This window comes from Polypterus senegalus, chromosome 7 (assembly GCF_016835505.1).
Source record: "Polypterus senegalus isolate Bchr_013 chromosome 7, ASM1683550v1, whole genome shotgun sequence".
NCBI classification, from domain to species: domain Eukaryota; kingdom Metazoa; phylum Chordata; class Cladistia; order Polypteriformes; family Polypteridae; genus Polypterus; species Polypterus senegalus.
Window position 1 is genome coordinate 153670962 of NC_053160.1, and position 26499 is coordinate 153697460.

The following is a 26499-nucleotide window of genomic DNA, read 5'->3' on the forward strand; positions in this document are numbered from 1 at the left end:
CTCATTTGTTCCTGAATTTCTTTGGATCTTGGCATGATGTCTAGCTTTTGAGGTGCTTTTGGTCTACTTCTCTGTGTCAGGCAGCTCCTATTTAAGTGATTTCTTGATTGAAACAGGTGTGGCAGTAATCAGGCCTGGGGGTGGCTACGGAAATTGAACTCAGGTGTGATACACCACAGTTAGGTTATTTTTAACAAGGGGCAATTACTTTTCACACAGGGCCATGTAGGTTTGGATTTTTTCTCCTAAATAATAAAACCATCATTTAAAAACTGCATTTTGTGTTTACTTGTGTTATATTTGACTAATGGTTAAATGTGTTTGATGATCAGAAACATTTTGTGTGACAAACATGCAAAAGAATACGAAATCAGGAAGGGGGCAAATAGTTCTTCACACCACTATCTATCTATCTATCTATCTATCTATCTATCTATCTATCTATCTATCTATCTATCTATCTATCTATCTGTCTGTCTGTCTGTCTGTCCTCAGCATTCACTTACAACATAAACGGAGCGTTTGCTCTGCATGCTATTTAAACCTCTGGTGTTTTGTTATTGCTTCAATTAACAATTATTTGAGAACAAAACACAACCAGGTCAGCTTAAATATACTTTCACCTTTGCCCTTTCCAAGTTTAAGTCTTCCCTTTGTTCAGCTTTCCTATCTTTGCCTCTATATAATTTATACAACATGCATGTTTTCAGTGATTGTGAGGTGTAAATCACTAATTAGAATCAGTAAATTTATATAATATTGTAGGGAAAGTTGTGTCTCTTTCTGAAAAACAAATTACTTTTATAGTTTCAGTGTAATCCCATGATATCTATACCATATAATAGCAATTTCTTATCTTGTCCATATTCATTGTTGTTGTACTGAGTCTTATTTTGTCCAGCAGTGAGTACAGAAGTAAGGCATGGGAGCTCTGGGTAAACTTAATTAGTTACACAGACAGACAGAACTTTAGCTGTTTCCTGCCTTATTTGTGTAGTTAAAATGTTCCATTGTGCACAATACTGAACAGTGGATCACCACAACAGATTAAATAAAATACAGTACACACTTGTTATCTGAGCTGTATAATTTAAATAGTAATAAAAATGCTTTATTTCTGTTAGATCATGGAAGTAAAAAATCAAGATGGAAACTGGCCAAATGTAATGTATGCAAAATTTAATGTGGCTGACTTCAGGTGCATAATGAATAGAAACAAAAGTGTTTGTGCCTTTATGCTAGTAGGATTAAGGTCTTTTTTGCATGTCTGTCTGTAGACATACTGTACATACACAGAAGTATAAATTTGTGCTTGTATATTGTCACTTGAGACATGCAGCATATCCAGAATTCTCATTCCAGTGTTTGATGGAAGAGATTAGTGTTGCTGCCTCACAGTTTTCATACTTCTACCTTCCACTATCTGTACAAGGTATATATATATATATATATATATATATATATATATATATATATATATATATATATATATATATGTATATATATATATATATATATATATATGTATATGTATATATATATATATATATATATGTGTATATGTATGTATGTGTATGTATATATATGTATATGTTCAGCAACGGACGGACTTCACTGTACAGATTTTTTGAGTATAAAGAGACGATTGACTGTTCAGTTGTAGTTGTAAATAATCTGCTGAAAATAAGAGGTTTTCTTGCTTTTCAAGGAAAAGCCCACTGTACACAATGCCACCATTCTTCTAAAGCCAGCTTTATTTGCAAGTATCCTTCAGTTCCCAACATAATTCCTCTCTCCATGAAAGAACTTGTGTGGAAAGTATTAATATGGGTTTACTGTTTTAGCAGATCGCTGAGATGAAATGGGTCTAAGGCGTTAACTTCAAAAGGAAAATTAGTGTCTGAATGTCATATCACAGGGGAAGAGAGTATTTTAAAAACCATTTAAATTCACTTGTCCAAATTAAGTGGATAAATGAGTGTGCTAAATATTTGTGATATCTCTCGTAAAATATTTTTTTTACCATTGAATATTTTACTTGACTGAAGAGAGTCTTGGTCGGTTAGCTGCTTCCTCAGCCGTCCTTAAATCCATCTTTAACTCTTCCTGTAAGATTTTTATAACCAGGTAATAATACTCTGCTCTTGAAATTCACACATATGTAATGGAACCTGTGAACTTCATAAATGACCAGTCTTTTTGATTAATTACAGCATGAAAGATATTGTTCACACAAAGCATTTTAAATTTAGAGAGCATGGCTGAATATTTTAATATCATTTAGCAGATTCTATTCTCCTCCTTTTCTTTTTAAATCCTTACAGACACTGTGTAAACTCAATACTGTTATTCAGGCAATTAATTTTTTTAATGATTTTTTTCAGCGCTCTGATTAATATACAGTTTCATTAAACCGTCTTTTTCGCAATGAATAAGAATCTCACCTGTGCATATCAAATTAGAGCTCTGTTAGAACTGTACACTAGATTTTCTGAATATTGGCTGTCCATTGCTTAGGTTATAACACTAAATATGAGTTTGAAGAGAGGATTCTTGGTGACTGAATAGAAACACAGATGTGCATAAAGCATGTTAGAATAAAAGCTATCGACAGTAATTTGTCAGACATTCGTTGAAGGACTTCTTTCCAGTGATGTGTGCACGTTTGTAATCATCGGAGTTCTAGAACTATTGATGTTGCGGGATTTTTGCAAAATAAAAAGTGTATAGCCTTTATAAAAAAAGATACAAGTGTAATTACCCCTTTAGACTTATCTAAGCAATTTTACTCCTTATTTAAATTCTGTGCTTAAAGTTGTACTTTTCGCCATCTTAATTCACAAATGATCCCTACCCCTTGCAGGATCAGGGACAAGACTGAAGTCAGCCTGAATGGGATGCTAGCCCATTGTGAGGCATATTTACGCACACACAGTAACTCATATTGGGCTGGTTCAGAGTCATCAATTAGACTTGCAAGAATATTTTTGTAATGGTTAGTGATTGAATCCACAACTTTTGACCTTAGTAACAGCAGTGTTACTGCCCATTGTGAATGAGTATATTAGTAGTATTAGTTTATTTCTTTACTAGAAGAAAGTAGAGAAAATGTGCATGGTGCTAGTTAGTAATGATAACGATGTAATCCAGTAGGCTCTTGGCCATCACCCTGTTGCAGATAATACCTACCCTTTGCCTTGTATGTGGTTAAACCCACTCAGCAGCTCCGTTTCTCCACATGGCTAATTTGGGTTGAGCCTTGGCACTTGGGTAGGCTGGCCACCATATGTCTGCAGGCTATAAACTACTACACAGGTCTGGAGAAGTCTATTGTAAATGGTATGTGGTGCGGTGTCATGGGAGAATTTAGGCACAGTCATAATCTTTAATACTTTCAGGGTAAGTAATCACCACTGCTTAATAATTCTGAATGATCAGACTTTTATTCTATTTTACATAATTAATTTCAGAGAGGAACTTCACCCAGAAATGTATTGTCCTTATCCACAGGAAAGAATGCTGTAATGATGAGCATGACAACAAAGATATCCAGATGTTTTGGTCTTCTCAAGCACAATGAATGAAGCCATTCAACCATATAAGGGACAGCCTGGAATAATGTCTGAGTTGATATTTTGCATATCCATTAAGATTTAATAAGTATTTAGTGGTTAAGTGGTACTTCATCCCTTCTGTAGAATTCCAGATGCTGTCAGACCTCATGCACCTCTAATCCTTGTTCTTGTTGCACTACCTCCCATTTAGAATGTGCATTACTTTAACTCCCCTCCTGGCTCTAACCTCAGCCTTTGTCTGGTGTGGGATGGCTTTCTACTTCTACACAGAAGAATGTCTAGTTCAGTCCCTGGAACCACTTGCAAATCTAGGAACATTCTTCAAAAAGCCTTGTGGCCTAACTCCCAGAGCTCCCACTGGCAAACCCAGGTCTCTCAACATTGTTAAACCTTTCTTAAAACATTAGTACCCTTCAAAGAGTTGCTTCCTCATGTGGGAACATGATTAGAGTAATAGAACTGAAATAGCTGTTGACTTGTGTCTTTGATACTATTGGAATACTTTCCAACTTCCCATCTTTCTAGCTCCACTTTCTATTTCTTGTCTGCTTCCTCCTTTACCTTACCCTGGTCTGTGTCCAATTACAGTATTTAGCCACAATTGCTATATTTGAGTAGAAAGATGGACTTCACATTATATTGTATTAACATGGTGTTATTTTTCTACTTTTTTCACAGCAAAGGAATATTAGAAGAATATTGTCAGATAACCAGTCTCTTAACGGATGAAATAGTTAAGGTGCACAAAGAAATACACACCTCGGTTGAACAGATTGACCCTGCAACCGAATATGAGCATTTCATTGAGGTTCACAGGTAATATTTATTAGTTTATATATTTATTTCTTATAGTAACCCATCTGGGGAAAATGTATCATATAGACTTATAGACAAATAGTTCATTTAAATTAAATGGGAACTTTGTCTTATATTCTTAACATGTCAAGTCCTGGCTCTACAATATATACTGTAAATAAAAAAATCATTTAGGAAATGTGTACATTTTAGCAAATTGATCCTTTATCAAGTTGAAATTTTAACATGTTTTTTTTCTTACTATACATAAGAAATGACAGTTTTATGTATATACTCTTCTTTTGTCTGTGTGTCTGTCTGGCTGCTATGTCTCTGTCATTCCAAAAGATGGAACATCATAAACATTATTACTAGTAAATTGCATTTCACTTGCATTTAGCATTCCAATAGATGGTAAATCACAAGCGTTAACACTGCATTTACAAATCCCATACCAAGTAGCATATAACATAGACATATGCATTTTATTGTGCACTGCAATTATTAATGTTGAAGTCTACATTGATTGCTTAGAGCTTAACCTATCTTAAATGAGTAGCAAAGCTAATAATATATACACATATTTGGGGAAGGTATAGTGATATATTTCAGACTTTAAACTTTCAACAGATTAACTTGTTTTAAAATTTGTCCCAGTCATTATCACTGTAAAATTCTCAAAGTGTTTTAAATTTGAGCAAATTTGCTCCAGTATATTTTGCTGTGCTATTTTTGTGCACATTGGCCTACTGTTTTTTTACCAAAAAAATCACAGCTTTATATAAGGAACATCATGTGCTGAACACATCATATTTAAATACCTAATTTTAGAAGAATCATTTTTATTCATCTTGTAAAATTATCTGGTATGTTTATAATATATTTTTTCCTTTCAGTAAGTCACCTGAAGTTAAAGAACTAAATGTAGAATTCGACGTTTCCTTGCTAGAAGATACAGAAAATCTTCAAGCAAATGAAATTTTGTGGAACAGTTTAACAGCAGACTCTTTGCAAAATATGTAAGTATTTAGGTAGCACTAGCACAACCCATAATGACACATTAAATGCAAAGTTTTGAAATGATTAAAGTTCTTAAGGCTTAAAATTGCAACATGTATAGTCCTCATGCTTGGTCAGCCTCTCTTCTGAAATGTTGTTATTGTGACCTGAAGTACTCAGTTCCAGAACATGTCTTAGTGTCATCTCTCATTCATAATTTCCCACCCATTGCATCAGAAAGCTTTGTGGGCACCTTTAGAGTGGAATAGCGATGATGAAGCACACATTGACAACTATTAGGCTATGGTTTTAAAACTTGCTTTGTTGCTTGTTAATGAAAGGCTGTCATTTGACTTCTGTCTGTCTGATAGCCATCTTTATAAAGGAAGTGCATAGACAGGGGTCAAATTCTTGAGCCCTGTTCCTAGCAACTCATTTCCCAACGTTCTTAAAAATGACTTCTTTGTGTTCAGACCCTTTGATTAGTTTCTTTAACTTTGATTTTCAAAGGGCCCTAATAAAATCATTCTTTCCTTTGTAATTTTCATACTTCTTCTGATCTGATCAGGGAAATCATGAGATATAGAGAAGAGCAGACGGATAATTGCTTTGATTTTGTGGCACACAAATGCCTAGATGTTCTTAAGGATATATCTTTCTACAGTGCTACATATGATCAAGTCATATTCCCTCAAGATAAAGTGTTCCAAACAATCATAAATACAGATTACAGTGGTCATTGTTTTATTATTAAATCTGTTGGTGCCCACAAACAAGTGTGCCAGAAATTTACAAACCACATCAGTTACACAGATTGAATTGTTGACACTTGACCAAATGAAACTTGTGGTATTTCTGGTGTGTATCAGCAGGAATCAGGGTTAATCTGGTCAGTTGATGTTTGACATTGGTGGACTGGAAAAACATTTGTGTTTACTAGCCAACTCAATCTATATCTTCTTGTTTTCGCTGATAGGAGTGGAACTCTACTGGATTATTGGCTTCTGTACCCCTCCCAAAATAAGATTCAATTAGTTGTAGTTTCTCATAAGTCTCCCTCAATATCTCTGTGTTATTCTACAAACAATAACTTATTGGTTACTCTGCTTTAGTTTTGTTAGAGTGTGTTGATACCTAAACTGTAAAGCATTAAAACTGAGATGGTTTGGTGTTTCTTGTACACTAAAACCGTTGAACCCTTGGTGAATCACTGCCTTCGCAAAGTTGGGTAGCTTGCGTGGCTCAGTGACCGCTAGAGCTATACCGGCTAGGACTCAAAGGGTAGAGGTCAGACAAAATGTGATCCCTTGTCCTCCAGGTTGGTGGTTGAGCATAGGGCTAACCGCCCACTTCCATAAAAAACAGTTGTGTTACGGAAACAGCAACAAAGGTTACCACAAATGTGTGCACATGCCTTTCAGAATCATCACAAGATACTCATATGACTGCTAGCAGTAAAAGATGAAAGTAATCTGCTACTATGAAGATGGTAGTACTAAGTGCCAAATGTAAGAGAAGAATTGGATTTTGGAACATGTAGACCATATATGAGACTGTTAAGCTAGCTCAAGTCATTGCTGAGAAGAGTTGTTACAACCTGCACATTTTAGGAATTAGTGAGAGTTGATGGACTGGTTCAGGCAGAATGAAGACACAGTCTGGAGAAGCAGTACTGTACTTAGGAAGAGAGGGGACAACCAGCATCATGAAGGGCCATTATCCTAATGAAAGGAACAGGAAGATTCTTTATGGAGTGGATGCCTAACACTAGGTTCATTGCTGCCATACTGATGGTAGAACATTCTAATGCCACCCATATACACCTGCTAATGACAGTGATGAGGCTGTCAAGAATGCATTTTACAAATAGTTTCATGCAACATTGAGAGCAGTGCCATGTCACGACCTGTTGATTGTGATGGGTGACTTGAATGTTAAGGTGGAAAGTAACAATGCCCACTTCAAGAGGAAAATGGGGAAGCATGAGTGTGGCACAATGAATGAGAACAGTGAAAGGGTGATGAAACTGCATGTGGACTACAAAAAAGTGACGGGGAGACACTCTTCCCACAATAGAATATTTGCATTCTGTTTCAGAATGTCAGGGAGAGTTGCCAGATCAACCACCTGATGATAAATGGAAAGTGAAGGAGAGCTCTGCTTGATGTTAAGTTCTGAAGAGGCACCAATATTGGAAGTGGCCTCCACCTTATCCCTACTCTTTTTCAGATGAAGCTGAGAAGTGCAGGACAGATAATAATACTAATAATAATAAGAAGAAGAAGAATTCTTTGCATTTATATAGTGCTTTTCTAACTACTCAAAGCGCTCAGCAATTGTAGGTTAAGGGCCTTGCTCAAGGCCCCAACAGAGCAGAGCCCCTGTTGGCATTTACAGGATTCGAACCGGCAACCTTCCGATTGCCAGTGCAGATCCCTAGCCTCAGAGCCACCACTCCGCCATGGCACTCAGATAGCTTGACACAGACAGACTGCACGACACAGAACTGAGCAATGCCTTCATCCTCCAAGTGAAGAATGGGTACCAGTCCCTGGCTGACATGAGAAGGGCGTTGAATCAGTCAACATACAGTGGCAGCATATAAATATCATTATACCAAAAAAGTGGAGAAACTTGTTTAAGATTCAGGTATAGGAGGAAAAGGAGTGAACTATCTCAGATACCTGCCAGGTATTAAATGAAGAGGAAAGAAGTTTGTTAAAGAATAAGCTCACGGATGCCAAACCTTAGAGGTTGCAAGAGCCGTACAGATGGCTGTACAGGGAAGTAGAGAGAAAGGTGAAAAGAATGCTGAGAGTAGACAAATTGGGATATGTAAAAGACTTTGCATCCAGGCAGAAACAGCAAGTGGGAAAGGTAAACAACACAGACTCTAAAAAAATCACTAAAGTTACGGTACATGCAGCAGGTTCCATAGGACCAATAGAATTCCAGTTAAGGACAAGCAAGGGAAACTGCACAGCACTGAAAAGCAGCAGGAAACTTGCTGGGCAGAATAATTCAGAGAAGTCCTGAACAGGCCACTACCAAGTGAAGAAGTTGAAATACAGGAAACAGAAACACATCTTGAAGTCAATACCATACAACCTGACAAACAAGAGATTACCAAGCAATTAAGGTCTTAAAAAATGGCAAAGCACCAAGACATGACAGTATGAATGCAAAACTATTCTTTGCTACACCTTATTTATATAGGTTTGTCAGGTGAAGAAGGTACTTGATGACTTAACCATAGGGAAAATAAAGGAGCACTCAGTGACTGCAGCAATTGTTGTGGTACTAACTACAGAGAATCTCTTAGGTTGTTGACATGTAATTAAGGAAAAGCAAGCTGCATTCCAGAAAGGAAGGAAATGCACTGATAGATCTTTGTGCATTATATAATATTATCGCATTGCATAGAGTGGCAGAGGCAGCTCTATGTAAAGTTTGTCAGCTTTCAGAAAGCCTTTGGCAACATCCACAGAGGTAGCCTCTGGTGCATTCTAAAAGCATATGATATACTTACAAGAGATCACACTGCATATTATGAGTTTTTATACCAGCTTTATTTGTAGTGTGGGAAACAGTGACACTTGCTTTGAAATAAAGATCAGAGTCAGGCAGAGCTGCCATGATGCCTGCCATGCTCTTCAGCCTGGTCATTGACTAGGTAATGCACCATAAGGCTGAAGGCCAACCAAGGTGCCTTGGAAGATCTTGACTTCTCTGGTGAAATTGCTTTGCTCTCACATACTCCTCACCACATGCAGGAGAAACAAACTACCTGAACACATTTGTATGGAAGGTCAGACTATAGATCAGCTAGTCTATGACAGAGGTAATGATACTCAATGTAGACTGACCAACACTTGTTAAAATAAATGGGGAAGTCCTATGAATGAAACCTGTACTGTTTAGGTAGCATAGCGATGGAGCAACAGGTGGTGACATACAGAGCAGAATTTGCAAAGAGAGGACTGCTTTCTGGATGCTAAATAATGTGTAGAGATTCTCACAGTGCAGTATCCACGTGAAGCTTATGCTGTACCCGAGTTGCATCTTATTGTTGGAGGATGACAAAGGGCGATTTAAATAAACTGACTACATTCAAAGCAGAAAGTCTGAGATGAATCTTGCACATTTTCTTGCCAAGAATGATCTCTACTGAAGATTTGCTTGACCGACACTATCTAGAGAATGTGATTACAATTGTGATGAAAAGACAGTGGAGATGGACTGGCCATGTTATCCGAAGCGGTGGAAGTTCTATCTTCAAAACTTCCCTGTATTGGACTCCTGAAGGTAAATGCAAAATGGGCTGGCCCAGGAGCTCATGGCAGTGTACTGTTGTGATGGAGCTAAAGTCTTTGAGCCACAATTGGGATACCATTGAGAAACTGGTCAAAGACAGACAGTGGGGGGAAGCCATTGCTGCTGCCCTCATGCTGCCAGAAAAAGGAATAATGGGCAGTGTGTATAAAAAAAAAGGAAAACCAATGGACCTAGTGTCCATCACTGTGAAGGATTCAAAGCCAGTTAAATCTTTTGTCTTTTAAAATCTCTCATTGGCACACATGCATACATGCTGGTATCTGCTTTCCAGATGAAGATAGTTAAGTCAGCAAATACTGAAACTGACAAATGTACAAAAGGGTAGGTGTAACTACAAAGTGGTTGCTAAATTTCTTTAGCTGATTGTGTCTTGTAGTTTATTTTGAATTTAATTTCTGTATATATAATGTGGTTAATGGAAAAGGTAATGAACATTAGAATTACCAAAAGATGCCTGAACATACTGAAAAGCTAGGTATCGCAACTAGTATTTCCATCTCTCGACTTGTACCCTCAAGATAATTATCTTGTCTGACTCAGTCATTTATTCATACTTAAGTAAGAAAATTACTGATGTTTGTTAAAAACATTGAGAGATGACATAACTAACAGTGGGCATAAATGAGGGAGTACAGTCCCCAGACGTCTGCACATGCTGAAAATGATTTCATAAGTATGAAGTTAATCAACTTAATGTCTTGATTTGGAGGAGTACTATAACATATCCAACAACATAACAAGTTAAGACCATTTCTTTTCTAAAACCAGGTCAAAAGCTTGTCTTAAAGATTTGCTTTTTTTTAGATTATAACTGTAAAATTGCTGTTTTCTGGAAAAAAAACTAGAAGCAAAAGGTAAATTAGAAGTTGCAATTGAATTCTTAAGAGATCTAAATGTTTTATTAAAAGCTACTCTGAAGGAATCAGGGACAGCACCTGAAAATAAAAATTTATTAGTGATGCTCATTGTGGCAAGTCACATTGTCAACAGACTAGTTGGTATGTTTCATTTTAGAAATCATTATAAAATATATTTGTTTTAACTTACATATTCCAAAGTGGTAATTGTAAGGTGTGACATATTGTGATAAAGTAAACCTGTACTTGGAGGTTCAATGCTCAGCCTGCATTCTTTTGCTGTTTGATATTTAAAAACACTTTAAATTAATTGCTTCCAATATTAAATCAAATTATTATTTGTTATTTAGCAGTTTAGCTATTGTTTTATGTAACTAGGGCCCCCGCTTGCTTTGCTTGCCACACCCTGGAGGCAGGCGCTTAGGCAGCTAAGCCACTCGAAGTGCATTGGGGCACTCCACCATTAGTGAAAGCGATTGTATTTAAAGAGATGCGTGGTGTGGGATGAAGACGGTTTGGTCTGTAGGTAATAAGATAAAATCAGTTACTTGACTATTTCACTACAACTTAAATTTTAAATACCAATGAATAAGAAAACAGTAAAAAGCAAAAGTAAAATTAGAAGTTAAAAAGTAAAATTTAATAAAAAATAAATGAAAACTGAAATTACATTAACGCCTCATGAAAAACAATATTGTAATTTCCCTTTCCAGGCGGGAGAAATAAATCACACAGGCAGGTGGCTGTAACAGTCCAAAACAAAGGTTTTGTTGCTCTTCTGCCTTAAATGAACAATGCAAACTCAGGAAAAAAAAAATGGTGCCCAAAAATAAACAGATGAAGAATAACCACATGTCAAACATCTCTCACACTCTTTTTTTTTTTACTCACTCCATATCTCTCTTTTTTTTTTTTTTTTGCAACCGTAACAATTTCCCACCCCCAGCATCCCAGTGACTGCTTTATTTAAGAGTGGCAGATGTGGCTAATTCTTCTCACCCCTCTTCACAGCACTCTGAGCAACCCCATTTGCATGGCTTTTTAGGACACACTGCCTCGGTGGTAATTTCTTTTCTGTTTCTGTTACTGTTACAATATTATGAATTACTTTATCCTCTAACTTACATTCTATAAACAATGCTTTTTTGCATTTTTGTTTGCATATTGTTTGGGATATTTTTTCTCTTTTTCATTTGTAGGACAATTCCCTTTGTTCTTGATTTTTATTATATGCAACTCTTTTTTGTTCTTTTTTTTTTCAGCTCTTGCTGCTCTTTTTCTATTGCGATGTAAAATTTGATGTTCTTGGATCATTTGCTTTTCTGCCTTGTCATTATAACCAACTGCGTTGAAGGGCAAGTTAGCACTGGGAGTGTCATGAGGTAGTACAGAGAGAGGATGTGAGCAGTAGGAGTAATGATTGGGCCAGCGGTGTGGAGGGGAGTGGTCAAGGCTGAATAACATGGACACGACGGAAAACGTTTTTAATATAATAGAGAGAAATTTTAGAATTGTTTGTCTTCTTCTCTGCATTTGAAGTATTAAAAAGTGCTTTCTTATATTGTTTAATAAGTTAGCAGAGATCTTGAATACCTGTAATATAAATGCCCAAAATTTTTAGCTTGTTACAAATGGATCTCAAAGAATGTAATATCTAGTAGCGTGTTTGAAAGAATTAAAAATCATCATTACAAATTACTTCAATTGTGCCTTCTCAGTCTGCAGTGTATGAGTGTGTGGAGATGGGTTAAACAATCAGGTAAAGTCTGTACTAAGACAGGGCAAAAGTGGCTTTAAGCCACTTTTCAGTAAGAAAACAGGTATCATTCTATCTAACTAGTTTATTTTCTAATAGGTAAATAATATGTAGACATTAACTAAAACAGCATTTAAACATGAAGATGTGTGTTTTATGTTTAAAGTTTGTGTATCGTTTTTAATAGGTTGAAAACAGCAACAGAAGAATTGGCCTTGACCCAACAGACGCTACTCAACAAAGAAGAATTAATGCAGGATTTAGAAAAGAAAATTGAAGAGTCTGCAAAATCATGTGAAAAGAAGTCCGAGTATGTATTAAAAAAAAAAAAAAATTACATGTTTTGAATAATATGTCAATTTTATGGTAGCATTTGCATATTGGAGCAAAGTTAAGTCAAATCAAGTTTTGGAACTTGATTTTTTTCTTATAGTATTTTCAAGTTTCAAGTGGCTGAGACAATTGTGACAATCTTGGCTGCATAAATTGTAATTTACTTGGTACTTATTTACACTTTTTACTTGAAGTTCTTTAATTTACTACTACCCCACACTGCCATTTTGCTGCCATTTTCACTGATTTATGAGGATGTATGTGCGTTAGAGAAGCTGTGGTCTTAGAATAATGAACACCTTTTTCTTCGACATTGTTGCCAGGCAGTTTCTATGTCTGTTGTGCCCTTTGCTATCTATTTAGACTATCTATGTAGACTAGTTCTATCTCAATTGCTAAAGCTAAAAATAAATTGATTTTTGAATTCACTCTCCTGAAAAGTTTATAGCCTCCTACATTTTGTGCTGTCTAGCAAGTGAGTTATTTAGCCTCTGGTTTTTCAAACTAACTACAAATTTAAAGTTGTACGCTGTTTGCAATTATATTTTAGCTCTGCTTACACCTTGGTAGAGCAACAGAAGTTGCAGGGATATTTACAGATGTGGATGCATTTACCCAAAGCAATGTGCAAAAGAGAGCAACATAATCGAGTAAACATCAGTCTAGGAGACTGTTTGGGAACAAGTAATACAGGATAAGTTAACAAAACTGATCATCACAAGTGAAGAGCTGAGAACAAAATACAAGCTACTTAAAATTCCTATATTTTTAAAACCTAACAGCTAATATCAGTTAGGTAGAAACTCGCAGAAACAGAGAGTCTTAAAGTGCTGAGGAATTTTAAATGGAGTTTTGCTATCAGCTAAGGAGCTACACATGAAAGAGTCTGGACTGAGATTCTATGCACGCAGAGGTGGCATCATCAGATGTTGTTCATCAGCAGACCTGAGTAGTCTTGAAGGAGCATAGGACCTTGCAAGTGTCTCCATATATGTATATACAGTAGGTGCTAACCCATTGACTACTGTGTAGGTAAGCATCAAGGACCTGAACTTAATAAGCTCCACTACAGGAAGCTGATGTAGTGATCTGAAAAGGACATCAACTATGATTATATAACAAATCAGCTCTACAAAGGTTGACAGTTTTTATTTATTAGCTAGCTATATCTCTTCATAGATTGATTGGACAATGACAAAAAAAAAATATTGCATTTTTCTTATAGTTGAAGCTGTATTACTTTATCATTCAATCTCCAGTCAGAAAAAGTTGGGACAGTATGGAGAATGAAAATTAAAAAAAAAAAAGCAGTGATTCTGAAATTCACAATGACTTTTATTTCATTGCAGACAGCATGAACTCAAAATATTTGCTGTTTTGTCTGTGAACTTCTTTTCAATTGTTTAAATACTGTACATCCATTCTTGCATTTCAGACCTACAACACATTCCAAAAAAAGTTGGGATGGCAAAGCATTCACCACTTTGTAATGTCGCCATTCCTCCTCAAAACACTTAAAAGATGTTTTAGAAAGTGTTGCAGGCCAGAAATGTGGGAATGGAAGTATTTTAACAAATGAAATATAGTTGACCTGAAAAAACATGAAATATCTTGGGTTCATATTGTCTTCAATGAAATAAAAGTTAAAGTAAATTTAAGAATAACTGTGTTTTTACTTTCTTGTTTACAAAGTATAGGGAAAGTATTGGAATCCTCCAAAAATTCCATTTCGAGATTTTGATGAATCTCAACATTTTAGATCTCCCTGAGTCTGAAAATACCATTTTTGGAATTATGTCTGTGTGTCTGTCTGTGTGTGTGCATGAGTATGTAAACATTACATACATACATGTTAACTTGAGTACACTTTTTCACTTAGGTCAACCAAATTTTGCATCCAAGAACTGGATACAAAACGTAGATTTCTATCAACTTTTGGGCTATTTCCATTAACCAGAAGTGGTACTTTACCTTTTGATTCATGCACTTGCAGAGTCTGATTTATTCAACTTTACTTTTATAATAATTGTTTACTATATTATTAATTTGATTTGATTTGTTGTTGATGGTCCTTTAATGTACATAATATAAAAATGTAATCATTGTCTTACGGTTTACTCCTCAACTATCCATCCCCATATCTGAGTATACAAGAACGTCTAGGGGAGACCACTCTTGCTTTTTTTGAACTCAACTTTTTCTGATTTGGGATTGTATGAGAAAGTATAAATTGCGTAAGCATCAATAAATTTGCTACACGTAAGCTATGGTTTACATCACAAGCCTCATTGCTCAATTCCAATTTTTTTATTCTAATTGGATTTGCCTATTTTGACAGTTCACATTCATAAGTGTAAGTGACCTGTATCTAACTGTAATGTGAATGCATCTGTCCTCCAAAACGGAAAGCACGTGCACATTAATACGTTTGTGCAAAAGTCATTTGTGCCACCCTAAAACATATGCATGGTGTTAAAACCGATAAAATGAACATGCAAGCAGCTAGTGTATGCATCACAGTTTTCTCTGGAGGAAGACAGACTGTTCGTCATCTGCATGTAGGTCGAGAAGGTAGTTATTGCTGGCACCGCTCCACCAAGAGATCTGTGGATACAAGAAAGGAGTCTGCAGTGGTTTGACTGTGACTGTTGCCATAGCTGTGGGTTGTGTCAAAAACCAGATTTGAGTCACTTCAGGCTGGTAATGTGAACATCGCTAAATATGCTTATAAACCTGCTTCAAAAATTCAAGCAAGAAAAATGTCAGTGGTAACCCAACAGACCCTATGCACAGACATCAAAACATTGAGACAAGACAAGACAAAAGTATGTTTTCTTTAAGATGAATATACAGTAAATGTAACTTTGTTTATCTTTCAATAATGAAAAGTAAAATTAAGTAATCTTTTGGAAACTTATATGTCTTCCTCTAAAGTTAGTTATGTTGAAGATGGTGCTCTTGTTACAGTCCATACTACCATGTATTTAACTAATTAACTATAGAGCAGTAAGTGGCAATTTCTGGTTTCAACAAATAAATGAATGAACTTTTGTATTTAAAATAAAAGGTCATCATTCTGTAGTATTTGTAAACTGGCTGTTAGACATATGGTTACTATAAGTTACATTTGGCTCAAAGACATAAACTAACTAAATTTAGGATGGATTCTACAAAGCAAAAAATTCAAGCCTTTTGAACTAAGAGTTTTCAATATTGCCTTATATTCACACCCACCAAAATAACTTTTTTTCTTGAATTTAAACATTAATATTTCCCACTCATCTACTGTTTTACAACAATAAGCAGTTTATTAATAATCAAAATACACATTATTTACTGTAAATGTTAATTACATCTGCATGTCATCAGCATAAGAAAGCAGGTTAATATTGTACGGAGAGTACATAGAGAAAAGAGGACTGGTTCCAGCTCCAGACCCTGAGGAACACCATGTCTAAGTCTACCCCTGAAGGAGGGAGTACTGTCTTTAGATTTCTGCACCTTTGAGAACAAATTGACTAAAATAAATTATACTTCATGTGATAAGAAATAAACAACTTTCAAGACATTTATGTTGTTCTTTTTGCAAAGGTGGATGAGGAATCTTTTACTTGTTTATTAAGCTTTAAGTGTTCTACTGTATTTTGTATTCCAGTGTTGTCTCCTAGATGCCAGCATCAAATGTGTATATGTATGTATGTATCCTGGCCTTGCTTTTAAATCTTCTGTCAATTTTAAACATAAGTTAAAGAATGGCAAAAAATCATCACTGGCTTTTTCAGCTGTACTGTATTCTGACTGTAATTGCCAGTATAGTATGTGTTCATTTTAATAGTAACTCATTGATATTATAATTATTTGGGTATTTTTTATTCTACAGCATTGTTTTGCTGCTTAACCAAAAACAAGCACTGGAAGAACTGAAACAGACAATCCAACTTCTAAAATGCACTGAGGCTAAATTAGCTGCTCAAAAAGACCTGTTGGATCAGAAGATGCAAGAAAATGATGGCAAAGAGCCACCTCCTGTAGTTAACTATGAAGAAGATGCAAGATCTGTCACCTCAATGGTATGTGCGGGAATGGCATTTATAAAGTCAATTTCATGTATACCTTTATATCCATTTTGCAGTTCTCCTCTTACAACTAAACTTCTTCCTATTGTTATTTTAGTACTCTCACTACTTATGTGTAGCACTTATTTAGATTTAAAAGCAATTGCTAGCCTACTCAGGTCCTTCAATTGCCACAGCTTTACTTTGAATCCAGTCTCCTAATTACAGTTTCATTTATACATTTAAACTAAATTATCCATTAGGCCAATTTTTGTTTTCCCCATTTATGTACTCAGGCATCAAATTCTGAATTAGTTTAAAGGGTAAATCTTAGTTATGCATTTATATTTATAATTTGTGCTTGGAGAAATGTTGTGTAGCAATAAGATGTTTAAATTGGTTGTGTTATCCATGCATTTACACACATTTTTATGTTCTCTACTTTGCATTCACCCTTTGCATTATGCTGTATTTCATATTGTGTGACTATCTGGGGTTTAAAGTGAGCACAAGTGGCAAAAATATCTTTCCACTTCCTTGAGTAAACAATAGCATAGGTGTCTTTTGTAGTCCTAAGACTCCATCTACACTAACACATTTTTCATTTAAAAACTTATACATTTTCCTACATTTTCACCTTTTGCCCACACTACCCTATTGTTTTTGAAAATAATGTGTCAGCGTTTAAATATGGACGGGTGTAAACATGGTTTTTCAAAAACGATAATCTAACAGGGCAGCATGGTGGCACAATGTTAGCGCTGCTGCCTCACAGTAAGGAGATCTGGGTTTGCTTCCTGGGTCCTCCCTGTGTGGAGTTTGCATGTTCTCCCCGTGCATGCGTTGGTTTGCTCTGGGTGCTGTGGTTTCTGTGTGCGTGTGTGTGTGTATGCCCTGCGGTGGGCTGGCACCCTGCCCGGGGTTTGGTTCCTTCCTTGCGCCCTGTGTTGGCTGGGATTTGCTCCCAGACCCCCGTGATGTTGTAATTAGGATATAGTGGGTTGGATGATGAGTGGATGATCTAATCATGCTCTAACTGGTTTGTGCTTATTCCCTGATTGGTTTGTGCCCATTACAATGGCTCATTCTCTGATTGGTCACCCTCTTGGAAGTATAATAAGTGTTCTGGGGTGCTGTGCTAATTTTAAATTAATAACAGCACCCCACAAGAGTGCAGGCTATAATCAGATGTGAGGGTGCTTTGCTCCAAGGACATTTGGGGGGTGCCTGCCTGATTGTGAAGGCATGTGTGAGTGAGCTCTTCAGACAAGTGTCTCATTAATTCCTTGAAGGGCATAGCACATTCGCCACAGCGCCACTGTTAGGAGCATTAGTATAAAAGGAGACTGCACAGGAACAGAAGAAAGACAAGAGCTGTAAGAACAGCATCGGTAGGAGAGGCAGGACAAGCTAGCCAGGGTGTGTGAAAGGCAGCACGGTGGATGTCCCCGTGAAGGATCAGTGCTCTAGTGAGAGTTGTCCCCACTGATGTAATGTTGTGGGGTGAATGCAGTCATGGTGGAGTCCTCTCTAGGGATCTGAGGAATGCTGGTGCTAGTGAGAGAGAAGACAAGAGGACAATTGACCCCAAGTAGTCTAGCCAGTGACGCTCGAAGCAGCCAAGACGGGATTTAGGTTGAAGAGGACTGCGGCTGCTAGCGTCTACACCAGCTGAGTGAGCAATGGGTGAGCTGGGGAGACGAAGTGGGAGTTGTGCTGGGCTTGTCAGATGGAACAAGCACCCAATGACTGTGATGGTTTTATTCTTGTTTTCAGTTCTGGATTTTAATTGCACTGTTTTTATGGATTATTTTTTTATGGAAGAGTACACTGCACTTTTGACACTGTTTAATTGGATTGTTTTTTTAATAAAAGCACCTGGCACCTTTATGCTACCCCTCCCTGGGGTACGTTTTGGCGGTAGCAGGTTCAAGAGGCATCCCTAAAAGACCAGGTAGTATGGACCCGACATGCACCATCACAGGAAGAAAAAAATTTTCTGACAAAGCAACCATGAAAGAGTTGCTTTCCATTGCACTTGTTGTGCTAAATACCTGTATGCATTGAGAATTACATTTAATTCTTCACACATGTGTAAAAAGCAAATAACCAGTTGCCACAGTTTTGTGATAAATCCTATGAGTGGCAGCATTACCATTGTAGTGAAAAATTCAGAGCTGCAGCATTTTTGATTGAGAAGGCTACATTTTCAGTTATTTTGTAATATATCATGTTCCACTAAATAGCCACAAACAGAGTCGCTTGTTGTATGCAAGTGCTCATTTAGACAAGCTAGATTAATTTTGGAACAAAGTGCTTTGGACTAATGAGACAAAAAATGAGTTATTTGGTTATAACAAAAAGTGCTTTGCATGGCGGAAAAAGAACACCGCATTCCAAGAAAAACACCTGCTACCTACTGCACAAATTTGGTGGAGGTTCCATCATGCTGTGGGGCTGTGTGGCTAGTTCACGGACTGGGGCCCTTGTTAAAGTCGAGGGTCGGATGAATTCAACCCAATATCAACAAATTCTTCAGGATAATGTTCAAGCATTAGTCACAAAGTTGAAGTTACGCAGTGGTTGGGTATTCCAACAAGACAATGACCCAAAACACAGTTCAAAGTCTACAAAGGCATTCATGCAGAGGGAGAAGTACAATGTTCTGGAATGGCCGTCACAGTCCCCTGACTTGAATATCGTCGAAAATCTATGGGTTGATTTGAAGCAGGCTGTCCATGCTTGGCAGCCATCAAATTTAACTGAACTGGAGAGATTTTGTATGGAAGAATTGTCAAAAATACCTCCATCAAGAATCCAGACACTCGTCAAATGCTATAGGATGCGTCTAGAGGCTGTTTATTTGCAAAAGGAGGCTCAACTAAGTATTGATGTAATATCTGTGTTCGGGTGCCCAAATTTATGCACCTGTCTAATTTTTTTATGATGCATATTGCATATTTTCTGTTAATCCAATAAACTTAATGTCATTGCTGAAATACTACTGTTTCCATAAGGCATGTCATATATTAAAAAGAAGTTGCTACTTTGAAAGCTCAGCCAATGATAAACAAAAATCCAAAGAATTAAAACCCAAACTTTTTCATATGACTGTACTATTACAAATGTAATACAATTTAAAATAAAAAAATAAAAGGACATGCAATAACAGCACAAACAAATAAGTGAACACAAAAACCATGTGGCATATACACTTGTGAGTATGAGTATGCTAACTTTACACTTAAGTCAAAAATTAATAGAAAATGTCTGCAGAAAAACCTATTTTAAAAAAAATTTGCCTTTACTTGGGCAAGTAATCTCCTGGAGTTCTCTTTTGTTAAAGCGTTATGTTTAGTCAAATTGACTATTAGTAGGTTTCTCTTACTGGATTGCATGCAGCACACTCGTTTCTGCTTGGTTATGAAGTGAGCCCTGCAAAGGATCCCATACGTGTGCTTCTTGCCTTGAATGAAAAATGAAAATGAATGCAGGTATTTTTACATATAGGTATGATAAGATATGAATTGCATTAGGTTAATTGTTACTTTATAAAGTAACAGGTCTATGTAACATATATTAGTTTTAGCGTGTTACCAAACTTTTCTCAAGATTGTGTTGCTGAGTTTAGCACTTTACATTCAGCTCATCAACATGTTATTGGTTTCTAAAATGTTGAGACAGATTATTTCAGCCAGCTTTTGAGAAGGTGTGCAAAGAACATACAAAAGAAGGCTGATAGAGCGCAACAGACACTCACAGACTACAAAATCCTTAACAGTAACCCAGTTAAGGGTTTTACATGGCCACATACTCTGGTTATTCGTGGAGAAATTTACCTGTTAACCAGGATTCTCAGAGGCCAATAGCCTAGTTTCTCTAACTGAAATAAGGATTTACATTTTAGAAACCAGGTTAATGTGAATAACCAGGTTATTGAGGTGCATTTAAATGTGACAAATGAGAAACTATGGTAATGTGATTTTTAATCAATGGGCTGTTTTGGTGTTCTTAAGATGGAGACATAGTCAGCATTGAACATTCCAGGCTGCTAAAACATCCATAAAGAGACAATACCATTGATAAAAGCACTGTTAATATTATTAGTCTTCATAAATTGCTGAGTGTAAAATAAAGAAGTGGTTACTGAAGAAGTGAAAAAGTGGCTGTAAATTCAGTATTCTTAATCGTATGAGGAGTATGTGCTCCTTTTCACTGGTATGTAGCTGTTGAACTTGAGAGAGATTATACTGAGTTCCAGAAACGCATCTAAATAATAAAAACAGCAAAAGTTAGTCCCATCCTGACAAAAAAGAAGGTTGGAGACTTCATCAGGTGTGTGACCTGAAATGTTAAAAAAAAGGTTACATACAGTACATAGGTGGAAAAGGAGGGAGCAAAGTCCAGGAGACAGTGGAAGTGAAAGACAACAGTAGTGTTCATTTAACTGCCAGCAATAAAAAATGTGTTGCAACATTAGTATAATATTCTAGCTCCAAATTCCAACTGTACAAGGTTCACTGCCCTTAAAATGCACTCTGCAATACACCGCGGCTTAGGCTTTGATGATCACAGCATCGTAAAACATAGATTTGATGCAGGGCCTCATTACTGCCAACAACCATCAGTCCATTATAGTGTTCTAAGATCTGTAGAGATTACTTGTTCAAAACAACAATAAAGCCAAGTGCAAGCAGAAGGTACTGCAAAGTGAAAAGCCATGAGAAAAACTTAGTCATGGCTAAATAAAACGATTTTTTTAAGTTAAAAGTCACGATGAACAGCCCTTATATGCAGATCTAGTAATGGCAATTATGTCTCTTCAGCCTTTACTGATGCTTATAGGGCTTATCTACAAGGTTTACAATCTGTACCTATGTCTGTTAACTGTAAAAAACTGTTTGACCTGTAATTATACAACAGGCATACAGAACAATATAATCATGAAATAAAGCATTCCAATGACATGCAAAAATATAAACTATGAAAATATGCATAGTTAATTGAGAACTAGGAAGCAAGATGCCTCTAACTAGAAAACTTGTTGGAATGAAATTCTTCAGCCAATGAGGCCTAGTGTTTGTTTAATATAGCTTCTTTTTATAGTGTTATAGCAGCCCAAGTTGTTTTACTGCTACAAATACATTGTATTATTGTTTACATTCATTGTTTAGAACTGGAAGACAGGCAAGCAAAGTGACGATCAGGGTCACACAGTGACTAAGAGACGTGGCTTGAGCTGACATTTTGGAGGCTTATAGTATAATGCTCTAGCCACTGGACCACACTGCCTGTGGTCTACTATTTTTAGTAGGTTTAGTCTAAATTAAATTAGAAGGATTAGTTGCTGTAGAACTGATATTTGTCAGTAATTTTTCACCATCAGTACAAATACTCTGCTCATTTCTGCAGCCATTGTGCAGTAATTTTATGTTATCCTATGAACATTTTTTTTAGTTCCAGGATTAATCAGCCTATTGTAGAACACAAATGATATCTGACAAATAATCAATTGCTACAGATGGACTTGTGTGAACATTTTATTAAATAGGAATATTGGTATAGCAGAGCAATCCCTTAGATTGATAATTTAGATACTCAATTTTTTGTGTTCATTGAAGTGTGCATAATTTTATTTGTGTTTTCTGTCTCTAGTTCAAACTTGAGATATGTTTGTTTTGGTGGTGATTTCTGATAAAGTTTGCTTCCCCGCTTTTTTTTCCCAAAGTTGCTTTTATTCTGCTTCCTGGACGAAATATGTTATTAAAATGAGTTCTATTTTAACACTGGGTTCCCTAGTATTAAATGTTTTGCATCATTTGCAGTACTGAATCATTTAACTATAATAATACAGTGTTTATATTAATTGTAATTAAATACACAAACTTTGGGCAAACACTCTTTGTCATAAAAATCCTTTGTTTAGAATAATAAATATAGTAAAATAATTAAAAAAATAATAATTTTCAATGTAAAACAAGAGCTGCAGCTGCTACTTTAACGGTTCACATTTTCTGACACTTGTAGAGTTTACCTTTTATGAATCAGTAGCAATTCCTTAAATTGCTAGACCATTGCCCAACTCTGATTTAGCAATTATAGTTCCAGTTCATGATTCCCTTATGCCTGAAAACATCTGAATGTAGATTAGCATCGTCTTTTGAAGAATCTGTTATGTTTAAATAGATTTTGCATTCATATATAATAAGGCAAAAGCAACACTTTAATGTTCTCTTTTGAACACTATAAAAACCTATATACCTTCTGCACTGTAGGTATCATCCTGCAGTGAAAGCGAATTATTAAAGAAGTTCATGGAATTTTAAGGATATATAAAACAGAAACATTTCATGGTTCCATATAATAAAGTTATTTCCAGCAGATACAAGGTGGCCAAAAAGAATTAAGACAAGAGTAGGACACTCTTCAGAAAGTATATGAATGGTTGGATTGACTTGAGTAAAGACAGGCAGAAGTGTAAAGCTGCAGTATTTTGTATTTGAACAGAAAAATAAGTCAGCTTTGGTTGACAGTCTGATTCATAAAGGTTCCCAAATAGCTTTAAAAAGATGCTGTCATGTTTTCATCTGTCATAGAGAAGCACTTCACTTTTTGATTAGAAAATATGCAAGCACAAAAGAGTCCTGCACATTACAGGCTTCAAGAAACAATCTCTGACTATTTGCTTAAAAGAGTACAAAGATGTTTCCTGGCATCCAGACGACTGGCTTTAATAAATCTTACCACAGGGGCTTAATGAATATTCTGAAAATGCATTAAGTAAGAATTGTAGTGGAGTCAGATTAAGTTTGCATGGTCATGGAAGCTGAGGGGTGTCATAATTTCAACAGTAGCAGCTATGGTGGTTATAGTCTGTTAATGTTTTAACCAGAGGAAGTTAATGTGAATACATTATATAGAAATAAAGAGAGTGTAGAAAATAGGTTTCAATAACACTAGACTTTTTAAAAATTCTTTGGTAATTATGATAGATGGCATCTATCTGGACATAAATACTATTTTGTATTTTCTGTATCACCTAGGAAGTTGGAGAAAAATGAAATGAACTTTTATTGACTTTAGTGTGTTTAATCACTTAATGATGTTGACACATTGAATTTTCTCAACTGATCTAAAAATGTTTTGCTGCCGATTTTCATTTGTACTCAGTACTTGATTTTTCTTGTTTCAGTTGTTAACATTACATTAGGTTAGGTAGATTTTATTATCTCACCAAGAAATTTGTTTGCAGCAGGAAAAGTACAAAACATAAGGCACTGTTACACAGACACGAGAAAATAAGCCAAGGCACAGCAGCTCATAATAAAAACTCCATAAACCTTTGGCAGTGGCTCTTCTCCTTATCAATGTACTTAGGTCTGTACAACTCTCCTTATCAATGTACTTATGTCTGTACAACACCTTAAATAGTTTAATTGTTTCAATGAAAAACAAAGATCGTTGATGTCAGGTGTTTTCTTTACTCAGTTTGTCAAATAAAACTTAAGGATAAAATGCAACATGCGCACAGGCACCTGAAGAGAATGTGCAAATTACATAAAGACAATGGCCTGCCTTTGAACCCAGGAGTATGAGATCCTGACGTTAAGCTCTAACCACTCTTCCACCATGCTTTCCATTCAAAGATGTAAATGTAAAACTTGACAAAAAGTCAATGTTAGTTGACAGCAAAGTCTTTTTAACCTTCTTTCATTATGCTTTGTGTCTGTCAATCTTTCTTTTATCATTCTCAATAAATTTTAATCTAATTGAAATGGATGTGTAGAGATAAAAAAGGTTCTAATAAGGAGGAATGAGAAAATCAGAGGTATATCAAAGTGGGAGAGATATCTAAGAAAGTAAAATAAAACAAGCTGGAGTGGGATGAATATGTGATGAGGAGAGACAATGAATATATGGGCAAAGAGAGATGAAAATGGAAATAGAGGAAAAGAGAAAGTGAGGAAGGCCAGAGTGGAGGTGGATGGATAAAATAAAAAAGATCTGAAGGAAGGTTTGACTGGAGAAGAGATACAGGACTGAGCAATATGGAGGAGGTTGATCAGGCACATCGATGAAGAAGAAGAATAGCAAAGCATATACAGTACATTTATTAAACAAGTAAAGCTACTGTTTTTAGCTGTGTCTCTTTCTTCTTATCTAATAAGGCAAGTTTTGTATCCTTTTGGTAGGAAGGAAGAAAGATTTGGCTTAGCTCCAATGATGCAGCTTGGTTACAATAAAATGAGGAGTAATATAGTCTTAAAGGGTATGCAGAGACTATGTTCTCTGGGATTCTTTTCATTTTTATGTATATGCACTAGAAATATTCTTGGCAAATTCCTATTACTGCAAGTCAGAGTGTACATTTTTATCTCATAAAGAAGTACACTTCTAACGTACTTTCATTAATGGAAATCATTTCTGAATATCTAAATTACATACTATATGTTTTTTTATCACATCTATAATTAAAACATTAAAAAAATTTGTTTGACTTTGACAAATGCAATTCATCACTGATCATGTTTTTCTCTTTTAGATAAAACATTTTCTTGGTCTATACCTGCCTTTTCTATAACAGGAGCCCAGGGAAATCTTAAGTGGAAATGGTCGAAAATGTAGTAAAATTTTGGGGTTTTTTTGTGTGTAAAATTGACAAGAATAGCCCAACAGCTTTGCAATCCCATTCACGTAATTTCTCCAGAATGATATTGATTCAAATTATGAAGGTCAAATAAGTACTTGTTTACCGCACTACCTTTTAGCTTATTTCACGTGTTTGATGTTCTCTAATTGTAGAAAAAATAATTTAAAAGTCTGTGCAAAATAGTGTTTATTCCCATTATTAAATGGCTTTAAGATCTAAGCAATACAATAAGAGTTTACCCTGTAGGCCACCTGTGACAAAGTCGAACTTGAACTTGAAAGCAAAATAAAGCAATCAATGAAACAAATTATATAGTATGAAAACTTTATTGTGCTTTCTTTAGATTATGCCCCTTCTTTATTTAAATGTTAAATGCCTTTAAATGTAAATCTGAGGCAATATAGGGGTGATTTGACCACATCATACTTCCTCCTACAAACCTGTTATTAGTTGGCAGCAGATCTATCATCATTAATCAATATTTGAATTTTTCTTGAGCTTCTGTTAGGTAATAATTTTAGCTTGGGTACAATTAAAGTTCTATCTATCTATCTATCTATCTATCTATCTATCTATCTATCTATCTATCTATCTATCTAATCATATTTCATAAACTATACATTATATTGTGTATCTCTCTATCTGTCATTTTTCTATACAGTTTATAGTGCTGTCATTACCTGGAGTATAAAGCACCAGTGAATCCCAAAAAGTTCCAAAAGCACTTCCAAAAATGTCCACTAGATGAAGTAATTGCATCAAAAATCCCAGCTAGATGCAAAAATGCCTAGTAGAATCTTTATAAAAATAAAAAGGTTTATTTCTACAAACTGCCCTGAAGAACAAAAATTTCTTTGAAGCACAAATGGCAAAATTAAATTACCATAGCACAAACCAATCCACAGCAGACAAGTCCTAATACAGGTTCCAATAGCAGGGTCAAAACACAAAGCAAAAAACAGAGTTCTACAAAAAAGCAGAAGTGAAAGACACACAGCTGCGCCATCTCCAGAGCACTTTTACAATGAACTGTCAGGTACTAGACACTATCTAGACAGTTATATTAGTAGTTAAACTGATTACGGCGATGCAAAGTTAAATGCTCTGTAATCTATACTAATAAAAAGCAAAGCACTCAGTGACT

The 26499-nt window shown here is 35.8% G+C and overlaps 1 protein-coding gene across 1 annotated transcript in view; it reads left to right on the top strand.

The window, feature by feature from the left end:
• Positions 1–26499, top strand: part of fer (fer (fps/fes related) tyrosine kinase) — a 357459-nt gene that overhangs the window by 93047 nt on the left and 237913 nt on the right. Inside the window, exons 6-9 of the mRNA XM_039759412.1 lie at positions 4254–4391; positions 5267–5389; positions 12505–12627; positions 16531–16720. Of these exons, the coding sequence (XP_039615346.1) occupies positions 4254–4391; positions 5267–5389; positions 12505–12627; positions 16531–16720 (574 nt within the window). The remainder of the gene's footprint in view (positions 1–4253; positions 4392–5266; positions 5390–12504; positions 12628–16530; positions 16721–26499) is intronic.